At 38.8% G+C, this 27,304-nt stretch overlaps 1 protein-coding gene across 1 annotated transcript; it reads left to right on the forward strand.

Annotated features, from left to right (window-relative positions):
* Nucleotides 1–13,256: 13,256 nt before the first annotated feature.
* Nucleotides 13,257–20,171, forward strand: LOC145824134 (uncharacterized). Its single transcript, XM_082923732.1, has 5 exons — nucleotides 13,257–13,977; nucleotides 14,473–14,554; nucleotides 14,862–15,020; nucleotides 15,291–15,629; nucleotides 20,108–20,171. Exons 1-5 carry the CDS (start codon nucleotides 13,257–13,259, stop codon nucleotides 20,169–20,171), a joined length of 1,365 nt encoding a protein of 454 aa, XP_082779858.1.
* The last annotated feature ends 7,133 nt before the right edge of the window (nucleotides 20,172–27,304 follow it).

Raw genomic sequence — 27,304 nt, forward strand, 5'->3', positions numbered from 1 at the left:
TCTTGCCATAACATCCTCCATTCCTATTGCTGCCAATTCTTTTTTCAGACTAATATTAGCATATTGTACCTTCAATATGATAATTATGCTCTCAAACAACCATTCATTCCCTACCTCCTCAGCCTTCACCAAGATGCTCCCTATTCCCTCTGCCCTTTTACCTGCCACAACATCAACATAAGATCTCCTATCTCTAAGACCATTTGTCCCAGTTCTAACATCTCCACCTTGAGCAGCATGAACTACTGGTCTCCGCACTTGGGTACTTAATGATATTCTTTCAGCTTCACCCCTAACCTTGTCCTTCCCAAACTCTGCAGGTTTTACCTGTAATGGTCGATCATCCACCCATAAACCATTGGCTTTCTGTACAGCTATGTTGGCTGCCACAGAGCAACAAAACTTCACAAAACCAAACCTTGTGTTGGTAACCCTGCGTCTCTTTTGCTGTATAAAAACATCTTTTACCACTCCAAACTTTGTGAAAAGATTGAACAGACCTTTTGGATTCAATGATGCTGGTAGGTTATCCACAAACACAGTAAATACACCTACACTCCCTTCCGTCCTCCATGGTCCTGGTCTTCCCCTATCCCTCACAACTGGTATCCACCCTCCTTGCTGAGCTCCTCTCATCTCTCTACGTATCTATCTATGCCCCGCAGAAAAGGACTATATATTAATTAGTAGAGGAAGAGACATCCAGGTGAGCCAAACAACTCAATTCCTGGGGGTGACATTGCACTTCCATGGGCAACCCGGTGAGCCACTTTGTTAGAGGTGCACCTGGTCCAGCAAAAAAATAGGGGCCAAGCCTGGGAGATACATCAAATGTCAGAGAAGATTGCCATGCTGTCCCAAGGGGCACATTTTCAGAAACACAAAGCTTGATAGCTAGCAAATTGTCACTCTCAACGACCACATTCCTCCATTTTTGTTGTTTGGCCATGAGGCAAGCCAGCCGAATCGCTTGGGCTTCAGCTTGGAAGGGTGACGCGGTATGGGACTTGAAAGTGTGTCCATCAATAATTTTCCCTATTGAGTCACAAAAGACGACGGCTAAGGAAACTTGGTTGGACTGTTTGCAGAAGGCCGCATCACAATTTGCTTTCAGAGAGCCAGGAGGGGGAGGTTGCCAACTATTAGGCCTGATCTGTTGAGAAGGAGAGCCATTTTGCTCAAGTACAGTCCTCTGCTGAAACTAGACATGTTCCTGCCAAGCATGGGTCGCACGAGCTACGGTGTTGCCACTAGATTAACTCGAGTGTGAGTAAAGACAAATACATTTCTGGTTTTCCAAATTTGCCAAACAGTCATGATGAACTGACTTCAAAAAAGGCGCAAACTGGGTGGGGAAGCAAATAATTCCAACTGTTGACTCAGCCAAACTATTAGAGCCATGGTTTGGCCTGCGACTAGTGGTTGAAGAGCTAACAGAAAACCCATGACAAACTAGGGGTTGTCCATCAAGATTTTATTACGATCTTTCTCATCAATGAATTGGAAGAGAGAGGCATTTTCCATCGATGGGGAAATCAAAAACTCACCCCTAGTTCGCCAAGCATTACGGTTAATGGTAGTTACAGCACTCCAATTCAGTGGTTTAGGGGCCAGCACCTTCCCAAGGAGACAGAAGTGGGAGAGATCCTCATTCTCACCCGATCCTTCGAGGGCCAGACCGTCGAGCTCTGGGATCTCCATTGTGAAAGACGCCATAGAAAGGCAGAGATAGGGGTGATGGGAAATGTGTGGGAACAAACAGTATCTGGGTTGGATAGGAGAAGGTGGGTGGTAGAGTGATAGACGGTAAAGAGAAGAAAGGTAGATAAAGGGCGGATAGAGATTGGGTTAACAGGGAGCAGGGATAGAGGAAGGGTAGGGTTAGACTGAGATATAGGGGGAGGAAAACTGAGATGGGTGACGAGTGGTAGGAAAGATGGACCTCGGTAAAGGGATAAAGGGGCTGTATGAGAGCAAGGGAGAAAGGAACAGTAAGGTGGGGGGACGATAAAGATGAATCCGGATCCTCGGCCGCCCTACCCGGCGGCCCTACCCGGCAGCCCCCCAAAACGACGTCGTTTTGGGTTTTTTTTTTTTTTTTTTTTTTTTTTTTTTTTTTTTTTTTCTTTTCTTCTTCTTCGTTCTCGTCTTCTTCGTTCTCGAACGGAAACCAGAGGGAGGGGAGGGGAGAGGGAGAAGAGGGAGGAAGGAGGAGGGAGGCTGCGCAGCCGATCGTCGTCTCGCCTCGCCGGCCGTCGCAGCCGTCCGGTCGTCGTCTCGCCTCGCCATCGCAGCTCGTCGCAGCCCGTCGCCGGCCGTCGCAGCTCGTCGCCTCCTCCTCCTCCTCCTCCTCCCCCACTGGTTATGGCCCCCTCCAGTCCTCCCTTCCCTTCCTCCTCCTCCCTCCTCCTTCCTCCTTCCTCCCTCCCTCCCCTCTCTTCCTCTGCGTTTTTTTTTTTTTTTGAAAATTTGCCCCCAAAACGACGTCGTTTTGGGGGCTGCTGAGTTTGGCTGCCGGGTAGGGCGGCCGACAATCCGCGCTCCGATAAAGATACCGGCAGCCTGGGATGAGCCCAAAAAGACTATCCTAGGACAGAGACGCTTTCATCCTAGAGAGAGTTAGGTGGTGTTATAGACATTGAATATGCTATAAATCTCTGTCTATTTGGTGTACGTGGAGTGTATGTTGCATGCACTTCCTCATCATGACTTTACAAAAAGTAAGAGTAAATCACACGGAATGGAATTTGAGCTGTGTCTGTGCTAGTGTTTTCGCATTTTTGTATCTCTTTATTGAAATTGTTTCCAACTGTGACACAAAATTGTTGAATTTAAAATTTAAAAAAAAAAAACAAAAAAATTAGGAAAAATTATCCAAAAAAATAAAATCAGAATTTGACTTTTGAAGCAAAATGAATTCTAAATTTTTTATTTTATCAATTTCAATTTTAATTTTTTGATTTGTTTTCAATTAAAATCATCAATTTATTTCCATTAAAATATATGTTACTTATTAAACTCAATGTAAGTGTACATAAAATGTAAAAAAGATTTTCGTTGAGTTTATTAATTAAGATATCATTTTTTTTAGTTTTACTTAACGAAAATAGTCAAATAGTTTAGATTGAAAAATTTAAACTAATAAAATTAAAATTTAAGGATTTATTTTGTTATAAGAATCAAATTCTAGGATTTTTTTAATAATTTTTTCAAAAATTTAAAAAATTTCATTAATTAAAATATTTCTTTAAATGTTTATAATTTGTGAAAAAAAATTAAAAATTTGATACAAAAATACAATTATTTTTAAATTCTCATTTTTTGTAAATAATATATATTTAAAAAATGTATAGTAATTATAGTTTCACATAATTAAAATACAAAAAATAAACAAAGTATAAAATATATTTAAAATTCATTTTATATGTTTAAAATAATTCTACATTACATAATAAATTTGTTTAAGTAAAACATTTTTGAGTTTTAATTCCACATATCTTTTCCAGATGTTCTATCATTATGTCAATTTTGTCTAGAAAATTTGTTAAAGTTTCTTAGATTTATATTTTTTTCATCCACTTGTCTTTTTTTTTGTTGGCCTTCTCTTCGAGAAAAGACACAAAAATAATAATATATATATATTTTTAAAATCCACGTTTGTATTTCATACTTTTTTTTGGGTGTAAAATTTCTCTTTTTTATATAATCTACATTAATCATAAATGTCGATTTAGTTGACTATGTGACAAAACAAATCAAAATAATATTTTAAAAGGGTTGAGCTCTTCTCTCATTAGTGATAATATTAGAGAAGTGTTTAGTAGGGGTGAAAGAACAATCGCCAAAACTGAACCGACCAACCGCACCGAACCGAACTACCGGTTTATGGTCTGTTTGTTTCTCTCTAATTCGGTCGGTCGGTATGATTTTTCAGATTTTTCGATTTTCAGTTTCAGTCCACGTTTTGATTAATTTTACACCGAACCGCACCAAACCGCACCGAAATAAACTCTCATCTTAGCTGTCCACGTGTTTTAATCCTAGAGTTCACACAATATAACATCATCTCTCTCATCTCTTAGCCTTCCCACAATGAAAAGTTGAAAAAACCCTTTGTCTTCCCCAGGTAAACAAGCAATCTCTATCATCTCTCTCTACTGATTCATCCTCTCTCTCTCTCACTGATTCAGTAATTGGGTTTCTCTCAATCCCACTTCCCCCTTCCATATTTTTACTCCATGCTTCCAAATCTGCACCACCATTTGTTGCCGAATCAAAAACTCGCCAACTTGAATCTTCATCGCCATTCGCTCCATGCTTCTATAATTCATATTTTTACTTCCTTCATCTTCTTTCTTCCTCTTTGCTATTTGATTTTTCATGGTGCATTCTATCATACTGTATTTTATATATATAATCTTTTCTAGATCATTGTATATATTTGTCAAATCTTTCCTAAATCCCAAAACCGTAACAACCGCACCGAACCGTATAGACCGGTTTGGTGCGGTTTATATGTGTATCTCGGTCTGTTCGGTTCACATAATTACAAAACCGAATAAATCGGTTCAGCCCAAAAACTAGGAAAAAACCGACCGAACCGTACCGATTTCACCCCTAGTGTTTAGGCATGGTGAACTCATTCTGAGCTTCACTTCAAATAATTTGATTTGTTAATTTTATAATGGCCATTGATTAAAAAAAATATTTATGTTTAAAATTAGATTGATCATACATTAATCAGATAATCGAATCTTGTTTAATCATTGATTATGTTTGTTGGCTTTTTTGACTTTCGAAAATGTAATTTTAAATGTGTAAGTAAAGATCAATCAGTCCTTATAGAATACTAATTGCCAACCAATTATTAGACAATTGTGCTATAGTTCTCTCAGTCTCAATAAAGAGGACTTTTACTGGTGACTTGCTCAAGAGAATTTGATTAATAACAACAAGTGAAAAACAATTTCAGAATCTGAATTTCATTAAGTAAAATGAAAACTTACAATGATCTGACCCAGCCTCATAGAAGTTTACAGCAACAAGCTATTTGAAACTACTTTTAGAAAACGAAGTGCAGTACAGGAATTGAAATGCAAGCATGTAAAAAACTGGAAAAAAATTGTAAAGAAATATGAAATAAATAAACTGATTTTTTTATCTGAGTTTAGATCCTTCATTCTGGAGCCCTCTCTGCTATTTATACTTTTCAATGATAACCGTCAAAGTGGGCTTTCAACCGTCGAAATGTACTCCCATGATTACTGAACATGCTCTCTCACAGTCAGTCCCACTATGCCACTCTTGCAGTTAAGCTTCTCTCATGATTTTGAATTTAAACTTTGTAAGTAATTGTTAGGCTACATCACCTTGTATCCCTTGACTGTTCCAGTGCTATGCAGGTCTATTATTACCAATACGGACTTGACACGTGCCTGACTTGGTTGGCAATTTGTATTAATTTCCTAAATTGCCCTCTTTGTGCCACGTGTTGAATTGTGATTGGCTTTTACAAATTATACAACCAACATTACCCTCCGCACTAATATACCCAATACTTGGTGATATTAGTGGATCAAGGCACTTTACCCACGTCCTAGGACATGCATGGGCTTTGCATCTTCTTAGACATACAACTGTCGTCCATTATTACAGTATTTGCACTGCATTAAATTCTCTTCTATATCTTGAACATCTCCCACTATCTGAGCATTTGAAAAGGCTAATACAGTTCTCATGGCCAAGCAAACTTTTTCTTACATAGATCAAGCATACGAAAAGTTGTTAGATAATGATGTTAGTCCTTGAAAGAACTTTCATACATTTATTAGCCACACCTATCCACCTCCATTTATGCAAGTCATGGAAGCTTTTGCAAATCATCGACCTTTGGACCAAAAACCTATTGTTCACAATTCTCTAGACCAAGATTTTACAACAATGGATATTGGAAGCTCTTTTTCTGCCACAAAACCTTCTACATGGGATGAGGCTGCTGTTTCTTCTTCTTTTTCTAAAGCTTTTGGCTGGAGAGCTTAGCCTACTCTTACTCAACCTCAGACGAAGGAGCGCATTCATCATCGATTTTTCGAATTCGATGACCCTCTTGCAGTCCACCCTTCCATGCGCAACTCTATATTGTACCCATACGTTCCCTTCAACCGTCTATGCAGCCTTGAGGACAACTTGCTTTTAGCATGCTACACTTCTACTTTGCCTTCTTGAATGGTGCGAAGGGCTCCACACCCTAATGAAGCCTTAGGAATCAGTCCTACAATCCTAACCAAAAGAGCAAAACTTTGCTCCTTTGATTGGCTTGAGTGTGTGAACAAACTTGAATTTCCATCTTCATTTAGAGAGGCTCCCACTGCTCATTTGATGCCCTCCAATCCAAATTGGATTGAGGAATTGAGGCTCACCCTCTTCGAGAGTCAACACTTTGCTCCTAATCAAGCTCCAGTTTCTCCAACTGTTTACCAGCAATATAGGGCTCAGACCCTACTTACCGCTTCCTCCCATTTATCCTTTGAAGTCCTACGAGATGATATTCCTCACAAGAACCTGTTATAGGCCTGTGACATTATTTCTCGCAGCCATCTTCTCAACCCTATAGCCCATGCAGAGCTATATGCTTTCCAGGACCAACTTCCCCTCCTACTCAATTGGCACATCAATGCTTCTATTACCAATGAAGTACTGAATGAAACTGTTGCTGCTCGAATCCAAATTCAGTACAAGGCAGAGAATGGGGAAGATGCCATTATAGGCGAAGCACATAAGGAATAAGAGATTGATGAGACAGAGAAAGCTCTTAAGCAAATAGAATTTGAAATAAAAGCCCAACAACTCTTCTTCCAATTAAGGGCTCATCAATTAGATAAACTAAATTTGGATAGGATAGAAAATAGATTAATAAAAGAGTATATGTTTATTGAGTTTTACTGGACTAAGTTTCATGATCTTGTAACTTTGTCCATCCCTTATTTTTATGAAATTGAGAGTGTAGCCAAATGAACCTCCCTAATGCAAATCTTATCAACAAAACTGGGCTTTTCAAATTTCAGCTGTCGTGATCTAGCTTTATATCATAATTGTATGCTTCATTATATGGTTGATGTGACTAAACTCCTTATTACGTTCAAAGAAGCTTTGAATCAACCAATTTTGCTCTGAAGCCTAACTCAAATACTTCCATAGTGTGGAATTTACTCTTAAGAAAGGCATCATTTGCTTTACATTCTAATTATGTGGTTAACATAATTGTTCTTATTTAACTAACAGTTTCGAATTAACCAATTTTACTTCAAAAAACAGTCCATGTGGTTCGAAGTATGGAATTTTCCTTACCCCGCTTACTCTTAAAGAGTGAGTTTATTTTCAGTTTCTTCACTACTTGACCAAATACTGGTTTTGCAACTTTGAAGTCTAAAGCAAACAAATTCTAGCTGCAGAGTACTTCAAAGTTTACTTCGAAGGATTTTATCTTTACAAGAAACCTAATAGCAAGTCACCAATCCTTTTGAAGCAAACAAAACCTAAGCGCTCTTGTATTTTTAAGCATAAAATATGCTTCGAAATCAATTACCTGCTCTCGAAGCCTTAGTTGATCATTTGACATCTGGCTTTGGAGCCAAATCTTGACTTTCGAAGCCAAATATTTGTTTTTCGAAGCCAATTTGATTGTTTGAGATATGTCTCCCGCCCAAACAATCAACCTTGAGAGAGACTTTTCACATTGCACTTTCAGGACCTTCACAAATTTTAGGACAAAGTCTTAAACTCATACGGTTTCCAACATCAGCCCAACAATCTATCTCGGGTCTTTTTACCCATTTAGACAGATGTGGCATCTTTCGAACAGAAAGGTTTAAAACCCTCTCCCTTCGAGCTTTTATCTTGCTCGTTTGCCCAAAATACAAACCCTTTCATTTCTACTGCTCTCTCTTCCTCTTTACTCTTTTCTCATGCTAATGGCTTCTTCCTCCCTAAAAGTACCAGTTGTGGAACGTGTTAGTCCATCCTTAGCTTTAAAGAGGTGTATCGACAAAGAGATATCCAAGCTCAAAGATGGTGAACTGAGTGCCATAAATGGTCGTCTTTTTATTCCTCGCCAGAATGAACAACAGGGATACGTCTTGGGATCCATCTTTAGAGAAGCTCCAGCTCAACTTCCTACTTTGTATCCTTGTCTAGAGGATCACTGTCTACTCTACGAAGGGGGTTTTGATTGGGGAAGCTGGAGGATAAACCGTCCCCACCGCTGCTGGCACACATTGAGGGTTGAATGGGAGGAGTGGTATGACAGGGTTGTGCCAACCAAAGAATTGGATCTACAAGAGCTCTATATTCTTGATGCCCTTCGCCTTTCTAGGTTTATTATCCCTGAGGATCCTTTTTTGATTCCTGCAGCCCTTTGTTTCTGGAATTCGGCTTTTAATTTTTTTCAGTTTTGGTGTGGTATGATGGCCCCTACCGTTCTTGATATTTGTCATCTCTTAGGGCTCTCACCACTTGGTGCTCCCTTTTCACCTAGTTACCCAGACCTTCCATTCAACTTCACCATCGCATCCTTGAACTCTTCCTTCAATGATTTTGAAAAATTTGAGAACAAGAAGGTAGGTTCTGTAGATGATCAAGAGTTTTTTTCTTTCATTCTGTACTGGTTATGAAAATTTCTCTTTTCTACTTCATCTCAGCAGATTATGCCTAAGTTTGCCCCACTTGCCAAGGCTCTTGCCTCGAAAAAGAGGATAGCCTTGGCTCCTTATGTTTTAGGCCATGTTTATAGAGCCTACTCTCAATTTTACGAGAAACCTCTGGATGTCAACCAAAGAGGCCCTCTATGGGTATTGCAACTCTAGCTCTTCGCATATTTCACTGGTCTACATTCCAAGTGCTTGAGATTTTTGGTGCAAGAACCCACTACTTATGGAGAGAAATTTGCCAAGATTTATTTATATCCCTCCAACTTTGCGTACTATTTTACTTTCTTTTATCAACTCCCAATTTCTCCACTTCTTCCCTTATTTTGCCCCATCAAAACTAATACAAGACCAGCTTGACTCAGGGCATTTTTGGCTAATAGGGAGTGCTCCAATTCATTACACAAGGATATGTGGGCCTCTATCTTGTTGCTAAGGGAGCTCTTCATTGACACTTTGAATCTTCGAACTTATAAATGTTTATCTGAAGTTTATTATCCTTACCAATTTGCCAGGCAATTTGGGCTTACTCAAGGAATCTTTGTCCCTCTCTGTAGCATTTCCAATACCAATCTCACAGCCAGAGACATAAAGGTACCCAAAAACAAATTAGAATAAGCAATATTCAATTTACTACAAGAGTTGAGTGAGTTTTAATTCATTCTTTTTACCCGACATGGCACAGCTTTGAAAAGATTTCAATATTGGTAGACAGCCAATATGGAGGTACTCCTGGCAATACCTCCCAAAAATCTGCTAATGGGACTAGATGTACCAACTCAAGCCAAACCTAAAAAGACCAAGACCACTATTACAATCTCTACTGCCCCTGCTATCCCAGCTCTTACTCCTGCTATCACAGAGACTACTCTTGCTGCCTCTCCTCCTTCTCCTAGAGTCACCACGGCTGCTTCAAAGAGAGGTATGCATTTTCATTTTTTCCCTTCTCTTCTCTTCTCTCTATGATGTTTATAATGCCATGTTCATTTACTTTATGGTTTTCTTTTTTAACACAGGAGCTTCACAAGTAGAATCTCCTTAGAGAGTTCAGGCTTTGAACCCTCAAATGCAAGCAACAACAACAGAGGAAAAAAAGAATTTTGCTTGATCCTAAGGAGGAGATACTTGAAACTCACTTGGAAGATGAAGAAACAAAAAAAGAGAAAGAGATACCATTGAAAAGAAGAAAGAAAATGACAGTTTCTCCCTCTGACTTTATTGGGAACTCTACTCATGAAACAGCTGCCAAAGCAGTGGAAGAGGAGCACTCCAAAGAAATCATTGTATTTCAGAGGTCTGAGAAGAGGAGGCAGCAACAAGTACTAAGGGATGAAATTGCTACTGCTGATGCACTCCAAAGAGAAGTTGCAAGGAGGCAACAAACTACTGAACATTATGCCCTTCGCAGTTCTCCAACCATTGCTACCACTTCTGAAACTGGAAATTTCCTTTTGTGTCTCTAATAATTTCCTTTCGCAAGTTTTCAGTAATGAAACTTAACATTGCTTCATATTTCTTATTTCTTATTTTGCAGAAACAGTTATTCTACCTCCTTCATATTTCTTATCTGAAGTTGAAATACCATTAGAAGCAACCTCGAAAAGGAGGAAAAAAATCATCACTAAAGTGCCTTTAAGTGTAGAGCCCATCTAGACAATACTTCCACTTCCTAGTTCTACACTTTTCATACCTTTTTTTAGACAAAGCATTCCTATATCTTTATCCTTTGGCTTAACTCCATATCTTCCTCATCTAACCTTTACCTCAGCCCAATTTACTCTCTCTACAATCCTGGCTGCTCCTTCCTCATCTGAGAAGATCACTGTTATCACTTCATCTTCAGTGATAGCTAATTATGCCAACTCCGACTCATGGTTAACGCTAATTCATGATTAAGCATAGTAAGTAAATGATTAAGATGAAATTCTAAATTAATTATGTGAGTATGTTGTTTTAATTGCATTTTTATCTGTTTGATATAGAAAGACTTGTTCATGTTTTGATTTCAATTTGCGAATTAACAGCCTTATCAGCGACTAATTCAGAAATTGACTTGTGTTATATGCTAATTAGGATTTATAGAATTTTATGGTAGGTTTAATTAAAATTCGGTTCGAAATGATTAAATTAGAATAAACAATGCTAATTAATTTAGCCTAAGTTATGTACATGTTTGCCATTTAGTGGGCTTCCTCAAGACCATTGTTTTGTGTTTATTTCATACATGTTTGGCACACCATTAGCCTCCACCTTCTTAGACAAAAACATGAGGGAGAGAGAGAATTGGAAGGAAATTGGATTCAACTAGGCAATTGTTTGAATTTAGAGGAAATTGAATAGGACTTGGAAGATTAGACTACCACACTTGGAAATTCAAGACTTAAGGTAGGAATCTACCCTTTTAATTGTGAATTAAGTTTGTCTAATGCATGGGTTCATGGGAATTAGAGACTAAAATCAAAAAATAGCCTAAAGAGTAGATTTGAGAATCAATTCATACATGCATGTCCATATCATGGAGTTTTGAAGTAGTTTTTATGAAATCCTCACATGCATGTTCATATTATAGTTGTAATCTAGGAATTCATCATGCTTTTGGGAAGAATAGCTCGTATGATTATGTGTTGGAAGTTATGAATGCAAATAAACACATGCATGGCATAATTACACCATGTTCTTCCTTTTCAAGTTGAATTTGTGTACAATTGACATGCTTTTGGGCTTTGATTTTATGAAATGATCTTTAAATCATGAAGTGTTATGAGTTTCTAAGTGTTTTCCAGAATTTTGTCTAAAAAGGATGAGTTTTGGAAGGTTGAATCCATGGTTTGAACTTTGGGCGCAAATTTGGAAAACCCAGAATTCTGCTTCCTCGCTCGAGCGAAGAATTTCAAGCTCGAGCGACCACTTTTGTTTTCATACTTTCGCTCGAGCGACAGAAGGCTGGCTCGAGCATAAATTACAAGCTCTCAGAATTTTTGCATGTGCAAAAGCACGCTCGAGTGACAAAACTTGCGCTCGAGCGAGGAACTGTGTCTTACGCTCGAGCGAGCGTCGAGCGAGCATCGAGCGAAGATTTCAAGCAACCAATACTTTTCACATTTTTGCAGATTGCTCGAGCGAAGGAGTCTACGCTCGAGCGATCAATCACTTTTGGAATGTCCGCTCGAGCGAAGAAACCCACGCTCGAGCGAGACCCCTGTTTTCAGCAAGTTTTGAAAAATGTTTTTAAGTACATTTTTGCATCCTCATTCCATCCTAGGCATTCCTAGGCCATGTTTAAGGCATCATAATGAGGAATGATGAACTAGAACCACACTAAAACATGAAAAGAAAAAGGGACTAAGTTATTAATTTTGGGTGTATGATTTAGTGTGCGTTCGTTCTGTAACCGTATAGGTTTTGCGCCCAATGAAGCTGGTTAGCCTGCTTATAGCCCTGTGATCTGTGAGTAACAATGTTGTAAAACTATGTTCAATTACTTTATTTTCTGAATGATTAACTGTACTGCCTTCTGAAATGGTATTGTTTACTAAATGAATGTTTGTCCTATTTTACGAACCGTACTCGTGGCATCCATAGCAATTGACTGTTACTGCTACTGCTACTGTTACTGTTACTGTTATTGCTACTGTTACAGAGATCTCTGTCAGTTCCAATGTTTGGAACTACTACTGTTTATTGTTTTGATGGCCATCAACTAACTGTTCGGTCTATTAAGATCTACTATACTGTTCTGCTATTGGATGTACCACGTATGACTGCTATGATTTGTAAATGACTGATATGACATGAAATATGGGACACTGGATGAATAACTGATCTATTGATGCAAACAACTATTTTATTTACCGAAGGACATTCATTCTTATCCCCTTTACACATTTGTTATTCACTGGGCTATAGCTCACAGTTTATATATATATGTAGGTGGCTAGAAACCGGACCAAAGCTAGAGACGCCAACCCAAGCTCATGTTTTGTTAAGCCAGTCATTGTGCCTCACTTCGAGGTTCCAAGTCTGCACGAGCCAAGGCTTTTGGGTGTTCCTATCCACCCATTTTGTTAAGTGTAATGAATGTTTTAGACTTTTGATTGTATAGTTATGATGGGAGGGATTGTGTCCCTAATCGTATGCTACTTTGTATCTGTGTTTTGGGTATATCTATATGTATGGCTATGAATGCAGTTATGTCCATGAAGGTTTTTCCCATTCAGGTTCTCACAGCTCATTAGATGATGTAACTTATTAATAATTGGCTTCCGCCAGTCCCGTTGTACTGTACTATTGTCATATCTGTTAAGCAAGCCTTTGGTAATCACGGATTACTAGTCGGTTACGATGCTAAACCCTTCAGGACGGGTTTGGGTCGTGACAGAGTGGTATCAGAGCACGAGTTATACCGCACACACGTGTCCAAATGAGCTATAGTGTGTCCTAGAGAAGTAATAGGGCATTTCATGAGCATACATAAGTGTGTATGGGTGTGATATGTGCATATGAATATGAAACCATCTTTTCTATGTTTATTATTTCCATGTTTTCTATAGTGAAATGGAGAATGCAAGAAATACAGATGAACCTGAATCATCCGAAACAAGAATTACAAGATTGAAAAGAGTGGTTAAACTATTGGCCGAGGCTTTAAGACAACAGCCAAACCAACAGTCCCCACCTCCTCCTCCACAACCAGTGCAACAAGAACCAAATGCCAATGATGATGTGATTGCTTTGACACAGAAGTTTAATAAAATGAAGCCACCGACATTCCAAGGAGGTCTTGAGCCCTTGAAGGTCAAAGCATGGGTCTTAGAAACTAAAAAACTATTTGAAGTATTTCCATGTTTAGAGGCACATAAAGTGTTATTGGCTACTTTCACTTTACAAGAAGAAACTAGACGATGGAGGATGCTTATTCGTGACACAAACAACGCTATGACTTGGGCTCAGTTTAAAGAAGCTTTTTATGAGAAATATTTCCCTCAGCGCGTTCATGACCGGAAAGTGACCGAATTTGAGCAACTGAAGCAGGGCACCATATCAGTAGCAGAATATGAATCTAAGTTCACCGAACTTGCCCATTACGCACCACACATGGTGGATACCGACTATAAAAGGGCTAGAAAGTTTGAAGGTGGACTCAATGTGGAAATACTCGATCGAATTAATGTCTTGAAATTACTCAAGTATGTGGATGTTCTCAACCGAGCAATTATTACCGAGGCAAATGTTGCAGCATTGAAACAGACTAAGGCACCGGTGACTGAATGGCGGGGCAAGAGGCAAAATTTCAGTTTTAAAAAAAATCGGAACAACTCATTAAATAAAAAGCAAAACATAGGATCAATGAATAGCTCCAGTCAGGGAAATAATTCCATACCACCTTGTTTAGAGTGTGGCAGAAGACATAAAGGGGTGTGCTACAAAATTTCTGGGGCATGTTACAAGTGTGACAAGGTGGGCCACATGGTCAAAGATTGCCCTCTCACGTCTTAAGGCACTAGTAGGCCCGCAGCCAGTGCTACAGCATCAACTGTTACACCAAAACCCAACCCCAAAGCTACCGGAAAGGAACCTTTAAGGCAAGGCCGGGCGTTTGCACTCGTACCAGGAGACGTGCAAAATACTGAGGCGGTTGTGTCAGGTATACTCTCAATTTGTGCTCAAAATGCTTATATTCTGATTGATTCGGGGTCTACACATTCGTTTGTCTCGCATTCCTTTTCACGAAAATTAAATAGACCACTGGAACCCATGAACTATTTGTTAGCTGTATCTTCACCTGCTCGGGGATCTATGAATTTTGCTTATGAGTATCCTGCATATGAGATTGTTATTGGAGATGTACTCTTGTATGTTGATTTGCTACCTTTGAATCTTGATCATTTTGATGTAATTTTGGGAATGGATTGGTTAACAAAATATCATGCCTCCACTGATTGTGTAACGAAGCAAGTTGTTTTCTGTCCACCTGGATTGCCTGAATTTGTGTTTGGCGTTGTACCTTCCCCAAAACTTGATTTCGTCTATGAAAGCGTTTAAATTGATTAAAAGGGGGGTGTAAAGGGTATTTATATTGTATATTGACTGTGCCTACTAATGCTAAAACTAATGTGGATAGTATTCCTATAGTTAGAGAATTCTCAAACGTCTTTCCAGAGGATTTGGCAGGGAGATTGAGTTCACTATTGAGGTGTTATCGGGTACACAGCCAATTTCCAATGCTCCGTACAGAATGGCACCTACTGAATTGAAACAATTGAAAATCCAGTTGCAGGAGTTGTTGGACAAAAAGTTTATCAGGCCTAGTACATCACCGTGGGTTACTCCAGTTTTATTTGTGAAAAAGAAAGATGGCTCATTGAGACTTTGTATTGACTACCGTGAACTGAACAAGGTAACAGTGAAAAACAAGTACGCGTTGCCTCGCATTGATGATTTATTTAACCAATTGCAAGGTGCTCAAGTCTTCTCTAAAATTGACCTTAGATCCGAATACCACCAATTGAAAGTCAAAGCTGAAGACATTGAAAAGACTGTTTTTCGAACAAGGTACGGACATTATGAATTTCTTGTTATGCCTTTCAGAGTTACTAATGCGCCTGCTGCATTTATGGATCTTATGAACAGAATTTTCAAACCGTTCCTCAATGAATATGTGGTTGCTTTCATAGATGATATCTTGATTTATTCCAAGAGTAAGGAGGAACATGAACATTATTTGAGAATTGCTTTACAGACTTTGAGAGAACAGAAACTATATGCAAAACTGACAAAGTGTGAATTTTGGCTTGATAGTGTTATGTTCTTGGGGCATGTGATTAGTAAGGATGACATTTCAGTTGATCCACAGAAGATTGAACCAGTAGTGAATTGGCCTAGACTGACTAATGTTACTGAAGTTCGGAGTTTCTTGGGTTTAGCCAGGTACTATCGAAGATTCATGAAAGATTTTTCCAAAGTTGTTTTGCCTTTGACTCAGTTAACACAGAAAGGAGTACCGTTCGACTGGACCGACCAGAGAGAATCAGCCTTTCAAGAATTGAAGACCCGATTTATGACTGCACCGATTCTCACCTTACCCTCAGGTACGGATGGATTTACTATTTTTAGTGATGCTTCTCATAAGGGTTTGGGGTGTGTATTGATGCAGAACGGTAAAGTCATTGCATATGCTTCCTGACAACTGAGAACACATGAAAAGAATTATCCAATTCATGACTTGGAACTTGCCGCAGTAGTATTTGCATTGAAAATTTGGTGCCATTACTTATATAGGGCAACATGTGAAGTGTACACAGATCACAAGAGTTTAAAATACTTCTTTACACAAAAAGAGTTGAATATGAGACAGCGGAGATGGTCAGAATTGATAAAAGACTATGACTTGCAAATTTTGTACCATCCGGGGAAAGCTAACACCGTTGCTGATGCACTTAGTAGGAAATCAATTGGGAATTTGGCCTGTTTACTCACCGGACGGAAAGAACTGCTATATGACCTTGAGAAATTTGAGGTCGAAATTGTTTTGTGGGAACAAGGTGGGATATTGTCTGCTATTTCTGCTAAACCGGCACTTATTGAGGAAGTTAAAGAGAAACAACAACTAGATGAATTTCTGAAAAAGATAATTGATGAACGGGAATCCAAACCGAGGCCAGATTTTAGATTTGAAAATGACGTATTGGAATTTCAAGGAAGGTTGTGTGTACCAAATAATCCTGAATTGAAAAAGCGAGTCTTGCAAGAAGCCCACAGTTCAAAACTTTCTATCCATCCGGTAAATACAAAAATGTACCAAGACTTAAAGCTCAATTTCTGGTGGCCAGGAATGAAGAAAGAAATTGCTGAGTTTGTATCGAAATGCCTACATTGCCAACAAGTCAAAACCGAACATCAACGACCCGCAGGTTTACTCCAACCCTTGCCAATACCAGAGTGGAAATGGGAGCATATCACTATAGATTTCATTATTGGATTGCCTCGCTCCAGTAGAGGTATGGATTGAATTTGGGTTATTTTTGATCGGTTGACTAAGTCTGCTCATTTCTTACCTGTTAAAACAATTTATAACGCAGATAACCTGGCTATATTAATGAGATTATTAGATTGCATGGAGTGCCTGTGTCCATTGTTTCTGATAGGGACTCGAAGTTTACATCGAGATTTTGGCCAAGTCTACAAATAGCATTGGGTACTGAATTGAGATTGAGTAATGCGTACCATCCTCAGACAAATGGCCAGTCAGAAAGAACAATCCAAACTCTGAAGGACTTACTGCATATGTGTGTACTTGATTTTCAAGGGAATTGGGAAAGTCACTTGCCTTTTGCTGAATTTGCCTACAACAATAGTTTTCATTCGAGTATTGGCATGGCACCTTTCGAGGCTTTATATGGCAAAAAATATCGGTCTAATATTTTTTGGGCAGAAGTTGGAGACAGGCCTTTACTTGGGCTTGAGATTGTACAGGAAACAACAGAAAAGGTGAAACTAATCCAACAAAGACTGAAAACCGCACAAAACCGTCAGAAAAGTTACGCGGACGTCCGAAGGTGAGATAGGGAATATGAAGTGGGTAACCATGTTTTTATTAAAGTGACCCCCATAAAAAGGTAGACACACTTTGGAACCAAAGGCAAATTAGCTCCGAGGTATGTTGGACCGTACGAAATCATTGAAAAGATCAATTCGGTGGCCTATCAAGTAGCACTCCCTCCTGAAATGGAACACATGCATAATGTCTTTTGTGTCTCGATGTTGCGGGACTATCTACGGGATCCTTTCCATGTTATTGAGCCTACCCATGTGGTACTAAGTAATGACTACACATGTAGAACGGCCTATTCAAATTATGAACCGACGAATCAAGAAGTTGAGAAATAAAGAAATCTCGTTAGTGAAAGTGGATTGGAAAAAACATGGTGGTGTTTGCGCAACTTGCGAAAGAGAAGATGGCATGATGAAAAGATATCCTGAATTGTTTCCTCTGAATCCGGTGTTCTTCCAAAATGAAGGTAATTCGAGTTTGGAGAACCAAACTCTTTTAAGGGGGGAAGGTTGTGGCAACTCCGACTCATGGTTAACTCTAATTCATGATTAAGCATAGTAAGTAAATGATTAAGATGAAATTCTAAATTAATTATGTGAGTATGTTGTTTTAATTGCATTTTTATCTATTTGATAGAGAAAGACTTGTTCATGTTTTGATTTCAATTTGAGAATTGACAGCCTTATCGGCAACTGATTCAGAAATTGACTTATGTTATATGCTAATTAGGATTTATAGAATTTTATGGTAGGTTTAATTAAAATTCGGTTCGAAATGATTAAATTAGAATAAACAATGCTAATTAATTTAGCCTAAGTTATGTACATGTTTGCCATTTAGTGTTCTTCCTCAAGACCATTGTTTTGTGCTTATTTCATACATGTTTGGCACACCATTAGCCTCCACCTTCTTGCACAAAAATGTGAGGAAGAGAGAGAATAGGAAGGAAATTGGATTCAACTTGGCAATTGCTTGAATTTAGAGAAAATTGAAGAGGACTTGGAAGATTAGACTACCACACTTGGAAATTCAGGACTTAAGGTAAGAATCTACCCTTTTAATTGTGAATTAAGGTTGTTTAACGCATGGGTTCATGGGAATTAGAGACTAAAAACAAGAAATAGCCTAAAGAGTAGATTTGAGAATCAATTCATACATGCATGTCCATATCATGGAGTTTTGAAGTAGTTTTTATGAAATCCTCACATGCATGTTCATATTATAGTTGTATCTAGGAATTCATCATGCTTTTGGGAAGAATAGTTCATATGATCATGTGTTGGAAGTTATGAATACAGATAAACACATGCATGGCATAATTACACCATGTTCTTCCTTTTCAAGTTGAATTTGTGTACAATTGACATGCTTTTGGGCTTTGATTTTATGAAATGATCTTTAAATCATGAAGTGTTATGAGTTTCTAAATGTTTTCCAGAATTTTGGCCCAAAAGGAAGAGTTTTGGAAAGTTGAATCCATGGTTTGAACTTTGGGAGCAAATCTGGAAAACCCAGAATTCTGCTTCCTCGCTCGAGCGAAGGATTTCACGCTCGAGCGACCACTTTTGTTTTCATACTTTCGCTCAAGCGACAGAAGGCTGGCTCGAGCGTAAATTGCAAGCTCTCAGAATTTTTGCGTGTGCAAAAGCACGCTCGAGCGACAAGACTTGCACTCGAGCGAGGAATTGTGTCTTACGCTCGAGCGAGCGTCGAGCGAACATCGAGCGAAGATTTCAAGCAACCAGTACTTTTCACATTTTTGCAGACTGCTCGAGCAAAGAAGTCTACGCTCGAGCGACCAATCACTTTTGGCATGTCCGCTCGAGCGAAGAAACCAACGTTCAAGCGAGACCCCTGTTTTCAACAAGTTTTGAAAAATATTTTTAAGTACATTCTTGCATCCTCATTCCATCCTAGGAATTCTTAGGCCATGTTTAAGGCATCATAATGAGGAATGATGAACTAAAACCACACTAAAACAAGAAAAGAAAAAGGGACTAAGTTATTAATTCTGGGTGTGTGATTTAGTGTGCGTTCGTTCTGTAACCGTGTAGGTTTTGCGCCCAATGAAGCTGGTTAGCCTGCTTATAGCCCTGTGATCTGTGAGTAACAATGTTGTAAAACTATGTTCAATTACAATTATTTTCTGAATGATTAACTGTACTGCCTTCTAAAATGGTATTGTTTACTAAATGAATGTTTGTCCTATTTTACGAACCGTACTCGTGGCATCCATAGCAATTGACTGTTACTGTTACTGCTACTGCTACTGTTACTGTTACTGTTATTGCTACTGTTACAAAGATCTCTATCAGTTCCAATGTTTGGAACTACTACTGTTTACTGTTTTGATGGCCATCAACTAACTGTTCGGTCTATTAAGATCTACTATACTGTTCTGCTATTGGATGTACCACGTATCACTGCTATGATTTGTAAATGACTGATATGACACGAAATATGGGACACTGGACGAATAACTAATCTATTGATGCAAACGACTGTTTTACTTACCGAAAGGACATTCATTCTTAACCCCTTTACACATTTGTTATTCACTGAGCTATAGCTCACAGTTTATATATATATATGCAGATGGCCAGGCACCGTGCCAAAGCTACAGACGCCAACCCAAGCTCATGTTTTGTTAAGCCAGCAATTGTGCCTTACATCGAGGTTCCAAGTCTGCACGAGCCAAGGCTTTTGGGTGTTCCTATCCACCTTTTTTGTTAAGTGTAATGAATGTTTAAGACTTTTGATTGTACAGTTATGATGGGGGGGGATTATGTCCCTAACCGTATGCTACTTTGTATCTGTGTTTTTGGTACATCCATATGTATGGCTATGAATGCAGTTATGTCCACGAAGGTTTTTCCCATTCAGGTTCTCACAACTCATTAGACGATGTAACTTATTAATGATTGGCTTCTGCCAACCCCGTTGTACTGTACTATTGTCATATCTGTTAAGTAGGCCTTTGGTAATCACGAATTACTGGCCGGTTACGATGTTAAACCCTTTGGGGCGAGTTTGAGTCGTGACACTAATACTCCCAGAGAAGATACCGGTAGTTTACCAATTCTTTGTCCACCATCACTACCTAGCTCCAGTCTTTCTTCTCTTGACTTACTGGTGGCCAGGACTATAAACACTGCTAGGGACACTTCATCCTCCTCTCCTATCCCTATGCAGCTATCTCTTCCTTCCACTAGAGACCTTTCTACACCTCCAATGTCAGTAGAAAAGATGGACATTTTTTAAGCTAGGCTGGCTAGCCTTTTTGACATACCTTCTACCATTCCATCAACCAGTAATGAAGCTGAGCCATTGGTTCTGGCTGACTCTCTTTTGGAAATTTTTTAGAGCTCTTCAACCATCAGTAGGGTTTCCTTATCTCTACTGGACTTGGGCACCTGTTTGGAATTGCTGACATCATTCTCAAGGATCCCATTTGCAACCTTACAAAGACCTATCATCAAGAATGGTTTCCTCCAGTGCTTTAAGGTCATTGAGTAATCCAACATGGCTATTTCAAGTCTCTTGTCCCAGACAGCAACTACCATAGATTTGTAAGTCAACATCTGCCAAATTGCCAAGGCAGCAGAAGAGAAACTATTAAAAGATTGCTTCCCATACACATGCTAAGGTGTCTGAACTGAAAGGACAACATTCCTCTGTTTCTCAATTTCGAACCCAACTCTTGGAGAAGAAGGCTCAATTAGAAGAAGAGTTGTTAGTAGTTAATCTAGCTTTGGATTGAACTGCTACAAAGCTGCAAATCACCAATCAAGGGCTGGCTGATCGAAGGCAAGACATGGCTATAGCCATTCAGTTGTTCCCATCCCTTAGGAGTAGAGAATCAATTGTAAGGGAAGAACTGAAACATTGTACTGATTTTTGGGCCAATTTATGGCTACATGTACTCAACTCTGTATGAAATGAAATCTTTATTCATTATTTGATTGTCTTTATGTTTCTCTTGTTTAGCATTTTTTACACTCCTTGTGTTTCCCACACAGTTGGATAATAAGGTTTCAAGTACCTGCCATTAATTTTCTTAGGATGCACATATCCATTTAGATTTCTCAAATGGTATGCTCTCCCAGGCAAGACTCTATAAATTTGATATGGACCTTCCTAATTAGGTGACCATGTGCCAAACTTATGACTTTTAGTTCCTATTGGAAGTATTGTCTTCCATACCAAATCACCTTCATCAAAACTAATGTGCTTAACCTTTTTATTGTAGTTCTTGGCTGTCTTTTTCTTTTGGAACAGAATATTATTTAATGCAAGAATTCAAGCTTCATCTATACTCTCTAATTCCAAAAACATGCTTTGATGGTATTGCTCAGAAGTTAACTGGTCCTAGCATTTCACTCTCAAGGACTTAATGTTAATTTCTACAAGTAACACTACATCATGTCCATATACTAAAGCTTAAGGAGTTACTCCTGTACTTAATCTTAGAAAAGTTCTATAAGCCCATAATACATCCAACAACAAATCATGTCAATCCCTAGGATTGTCTTCCATAACTCTTTGTATTCTTTTTTTCAAGGACTTGTTGGATGATTTTGCTTGACCATTTGCTTGTGCATAGTAAGGAGTGAAATTAACAAGACTAATTCCAAATTCTGCTGTGAAAGACTTTACCATCTTTCCATCAAATACAGCCCCATTATCTATAGTTACGGTCTATGGGATGCCAAATCTGTGGATCAGATCTTTAATAAATCCAATAATTTCAATTTGATCCACAGCTTTATATGGTTTAGCTTCAACCCACTTAGTGAAGTAATCTGTAGTCACTAGGATAAAACAATGGTGCTTTGAAGAGGGTGGATGTATTTTCCCTATCATATCCATAGCCTAGCCTCTAAATGGCCAAGGCTTCACAACTACATATAAATCAGTTATTGGTACATGTCTTATCATGCCATGTTTTTGGCATGCCTGGCAACCTCTAGCATACTCTATACAATCTTTAAGGATGGTTGGCCAATAGTAGGAATGCCTTCGAAGCAACCATCTCATCTTCACACCAGATTGATGGGCACCACAAATGCCTTCATGAATTTCAGCCATGGCTGTCAATGCTTCCTTTAGCCCTAGACATTCCAATAGCAATCCATCTGCTCCCCTTTTGTAAAAAGCATTACCATACACTATGTATTGCATAAATTGTAATTTCATATTTCTGCTGGCTTTCGAAGATGGGCCAGTTAGGTACTGCATTATTGGATACCTCCAATCTTGATCTTGTAAGTCATTATGATTGACTTCTAACACCATATTCCTTTTAGGTAAAGGTGGTATTAATTTTTGATATGTTGCTTGACTTATGTTCAATTGAGTGTTATCATTTCTTCTAAAATTTGAAGCTTTCTGAGCTACATCATTGGCTTTGTTATTCATGAACCTTGGGATATAAGTCATATTTGCTATCTGAAACTGAGAAAGCAAATGTAATGCAACAACATAGTATGGCAACATGCTTGCACTTTGACATTTGAAAATTTCTTTCACTAGGTTGACCACTAATTGAGAATCTCCAAATATATCAATTACATGAGCTTATAATCCAATAAGCATTTCCAGTCTTATTATTAAAGCCTCATATTCAGCTTAATTATTGGAACAAGTAGTTTCATCCACTCTGAAACTATGTGTGGTTTCTACCCCCTATGGTGACTTAATTACAACACCAATTCCAATCAGACCATTGGTCTTTGACCCGTCAAACCACATCTGCCATGGCTCAACATTGATCATACCAAGATCCATTATCTCCTGACTTTCCGTTTGACATGGATGATCTGCCAAAAAGTTAGCCAAAACTTGTCCTTTTACTGCCTTTTAGAGGATATATTCTTGATGAAACTCTGACAAGGCTAATATCCATTTACCAATTCTTCCTCTCAACATTGGTCTAGATAACATATACTTAACCAAGTCTGTGGTTGCAATTACCGAGACAACATTAGGCAAAAGATAATATCTTAATTTCATTGCTGCAAAGTACAATGCAAGACACAACTTTTCTACAACTGAGTATTTACATTCACAAGAATTTAGAAACCTACTAAAGTAATAAACTGTTTGCTCCTTGCCTTCTTCATTGTCCTGGGCTAGGAAAGCTCCCAATGAATCCTCTGCTGCAGCAATGTATAACTTCAAAGGCTTGTCGCTCTTTGGTGGCATCAGCACTGGAGGCTTGGCCAAGTAGGCTTTAATTCCTTCGAAAGCAGTTTGATGCTCTGCTATCCACACAAACCCCTTTTCATCTTTCAACTTTAATAAAGAAGAAAATACTTTAGTTTTCCCTGTAGTCTTAGAAATAAATCTTCAAAGAAAATTAACCTGACCAATAAACTTTTGTACTTCTTTCTTACTTGATGGAGGCTTGGCCTCAATGATAGCTTTGGCTTTATTCTGATCAATCTATATTCCCTTCTTGTGTACTACATGGCCCAAGAAGTTTCCAACTGATACACCAAAAGCACATTTGAGAGGATTAAGCTTCAACCTGAACTTTCTCATTCTTTCGAAAGCTGCTTCCAAATGAACCAAGTGTTCCTCCATAGACTAGGATTTTACTACAATGTCATCAATGTAACACTCTAAATATCCTCCAATGAGATCATTAAAGATAGTGTTCATTGCCCTTTGATATGTAGCCCCAGCATTTTTCAGACTAAATGGCATTTTAACCTTATCAAAGGTGCCAATGTTTTCAGGACATTTGAATACTGTCTTATGGACATCCCCCTCTGCAATGCAGACTTGGTTGTAACCAGAATGTCTATCCATCATAGACAAAATCTTGTGCCCTGCTGAACTGTCCACCAATAAGTCTACTATGGGCATGGGGTACTCATTTTTTAAAGTTGCTAAGTTTAGGTTTCTAAAATCGATGCATACCCTCATTTTACCATTCTTTTTAACTACAGACACAATATTAGACTGCCATTCAACATACCTGGATGTTCTAATAAAGCCTGCCTTAATGAACCTAAGAATTTCCTCCTTGACCTTTTGAACCACTTCAAGACTCATCTTTCTTGGCTTCTGCTTGTATAGCTTGAAATTAGACTTCAAATGACGCCTATGTTCTACTAATGATCTGTCCAATCCAAGAAGCTCATTATAAGACCAAGTAAAGCAATCTTTATATTGTTTTAAGACAACTAATAACTAGCTTCTATCACAAAAACTTAACCAAGCACTAATATAAATAGGTTGTTGTGCAGAATCTCCCCCTAAATTGACTTCTTCCAAGGGGTCTTGTACTTGAACACTCATTAATGCTTCTCTTTTGATTTCTTCTGTTCTCTAAGTAACTTCTTGGTTTTGTTCTGCTCCCACTTTCTCTGGTTCAGCCTTCTTCCTCATAGACAAAGTCTGTCCATAAGGCTTCTTTTTCCTGTATTTCTTGGACTTTTGTTTCGATGTCCAATGCATAGTATTTATCAAAGGTCAAAGACCTGACTTGTTATTGCTCTTGCTTGCAGCCAACTACCATGGCTTATTTCTCTTGTTCTTGAACCCTCTAGACTATCGATTTTATGTCCAACATTGAAAACTTAACTAAAGCCAAGGATCTGGCTTCTTGGGTTTCATCTTCTTGCCTACAACCAGGCATCATTATCATCCTTGATGACAAATTCTTCATCAGCACTCTCTTGCACTAAGTGCTTCAGGTGTGTTACTTCCTCATCAGCCGTCACTTCGACTGAACCATCAGGTTTTCTCAATACACTGAGTGGTGTCACTCCTTCAATATATAACTTGGCCGTTGCGAAGTCAGCACAAGCGATAAAAGGTTGAGGGTCTGCATTGATCTCCTCTGTCTCTCCATTGCATAAGGTCATCATTATTTTCTGATGCAGAGAAGAAGGCACACATTTGTTGGTGTGGATCCAATCCCTGCCAAGTAAAGCATTATACTTAGCATTACTATCGATAACAAAGAATGTCGTCATGCAATCTCTGTTTCCCACACTCAGGTTGATGAGCAAAATACCCTTAGCCATCTGCTTATCCCCAGCGAAGCCAACAATGGTTGTGCTAGTTGGGATTAATCTGGGGTTTCTTTTTCCTAGTTTCTTGAAAGAGGACTTCGGAAGTAGGTTCACTACTGTCCCATTATCTATCAATACCCTATTCATTTGTATCCCATCGAAAAAAACCTTGATATACAAGGGCTTAACGTGTTGTGTCATGGAAATTATAAGATACTCAAAGGGATATGAGAGATTAATACTCACTTCCTCACTCTCATCTTCAGTTTCCATTGGTGTGGCCACTTCAAACTCGTCTTGAACCATGCTAACCTGTGAATCTTTACTAAGAACTAGAATAGAGTCAATTTCCTGACCTTCTTGGTTTCCATCTTCAGCCTGAAACTCCTATGGCAATATATACACCATATTTACTGACACTGGAGGAAATGAGTCAAACTGAACTGCTGGCTACACTTGTTTCTTTTCTAGGCTAACTTGTTCAGTTATTTCAGAAGCATCTTCCATGCTGCACTCTAGTACTTCAATACTAGTGACTTCCTTCAAATGGTCTACTTTTGCTAATTTTTCACAAAAAATGTCTGTTCAATCATGAAGGCTTCAAACATCTCATCCTCAGCCATTTTTTTCCTTTGGCCTAGTTCAACTTCTCTTTTTGTCTCACTACCACTTTCCATCAAGGCCTTTTCAAGACCTGCTAAGCTGGATCTTTCCCTGGCTTTTAGTTTAGTGTGAACTTTATCCAACTGCTCTTTGCTGACACTTCTTTTGTTTTGATAAGCCAATTTTGGACTAGAATCCAATTTTGGACTTTCTTTTCCCTCTGTCTGGCCTTTTGACTGAGCCAATGAAGAACTTTCTCCACTTTCCTTCAAATCCTTTTGGTACTGAGTGTACCTTCGCTGGATCTTCCTCCTTTGAGACCTAGAGATTACTGGAACCATATTTGGTTCATTTGTTTTGGGTGCTTTAGTAATAACCAATTATTTGGAGCCACCAAGGGAGGTTTAATCATTTTACCCTGGTCTCCAAAGACACTTCTCTGGGCAGGCATTTCCTTAGGCTTGTTCTGCATGATAAACCAATCTAGAACCCCAGGTACCCATGAATTTACTAGTTCAGTTGCTGAACTAGCTCTTTCTACCTTCGAAGCTAACTTCAAAGCTGCCTGTGGAGGCCACTGTTTGGCCCTGATCTCCTGTCTCGAGCCTAATTCAGGCCTTCTATCAAGGTGGTTACCTTCCATCTTGTTTGAGGCTGATCTTAGAGGCCAATCTTTGGCTCTGATTCCATAACTTGAGCCCACTTCAAGCCTTTTCTCAGGATAATTGCCTTCCATCATGTAGTAGTTGGGTGGTCTGAACTCATGTAGAGGTCTCTTACCCTTAGGATGCACTCTAGGGACTGGTGGTCCAACCAAGAATGGCCGTTGTCTGGGACCAGTTGGGTATGGCCTCTTGTTGTAGGTACTAATTGGTTTAGAGCGTCTCTGCACATCCTTGTAATACTGATTTTCATTAATTGGGAGACCTTTTAACTATTTGTAACTTAACGTGCATTTGGGACACATCCTTTGCATGACAACTGTCTCTAGAGAGTTATCATCTAATGCCTCCTCACTAAAGTCCTTCTTTTGGTCCGCAAAGCTCTGTCCATTTGTTGGTGAACTTCTGATATCTTTCTTGAAAGCAGTCTGGCTAGCAACATACATCTGTACATTAACCTCCTCCAATTCCTTCAAGGATAGGTTTTGAAAGTCTGGCACACCAACATTGGTTATAGCTTCCCCAATCTCTGGGAATGGGTTAGTGTCAATTCCCATAGATATTTTTGCTTTGGTTAGGAACTTTAAACTCCCCTTTCGAATTTATTCTTGGATTCTGTCCCGCAAAATAATACAGTTTTTAGTTGAATGAGACCAAGAATTGTGTCATTTGCAATATATTTTCCCTTTTAGTTCTTCTGAGGAAGGAATTTTAACTCCCTTTAGTAACTTTAGGAAATTTGCTGCAAGCAAATGATCCAAA

This window comes from Camellia sinensis, chromosome 4, assembly GCF_055761805.1.
Source record: "Camellia sinensis isolate YWXY chromosome 4, ASM5576180v1, whole genome shotgun sequence".
NCBI lineage: Eukaryota > Viridiplantae > Streptophyta > Magnoliopsida > Ericales > Theaceae > Camellia > Camellia sinensis.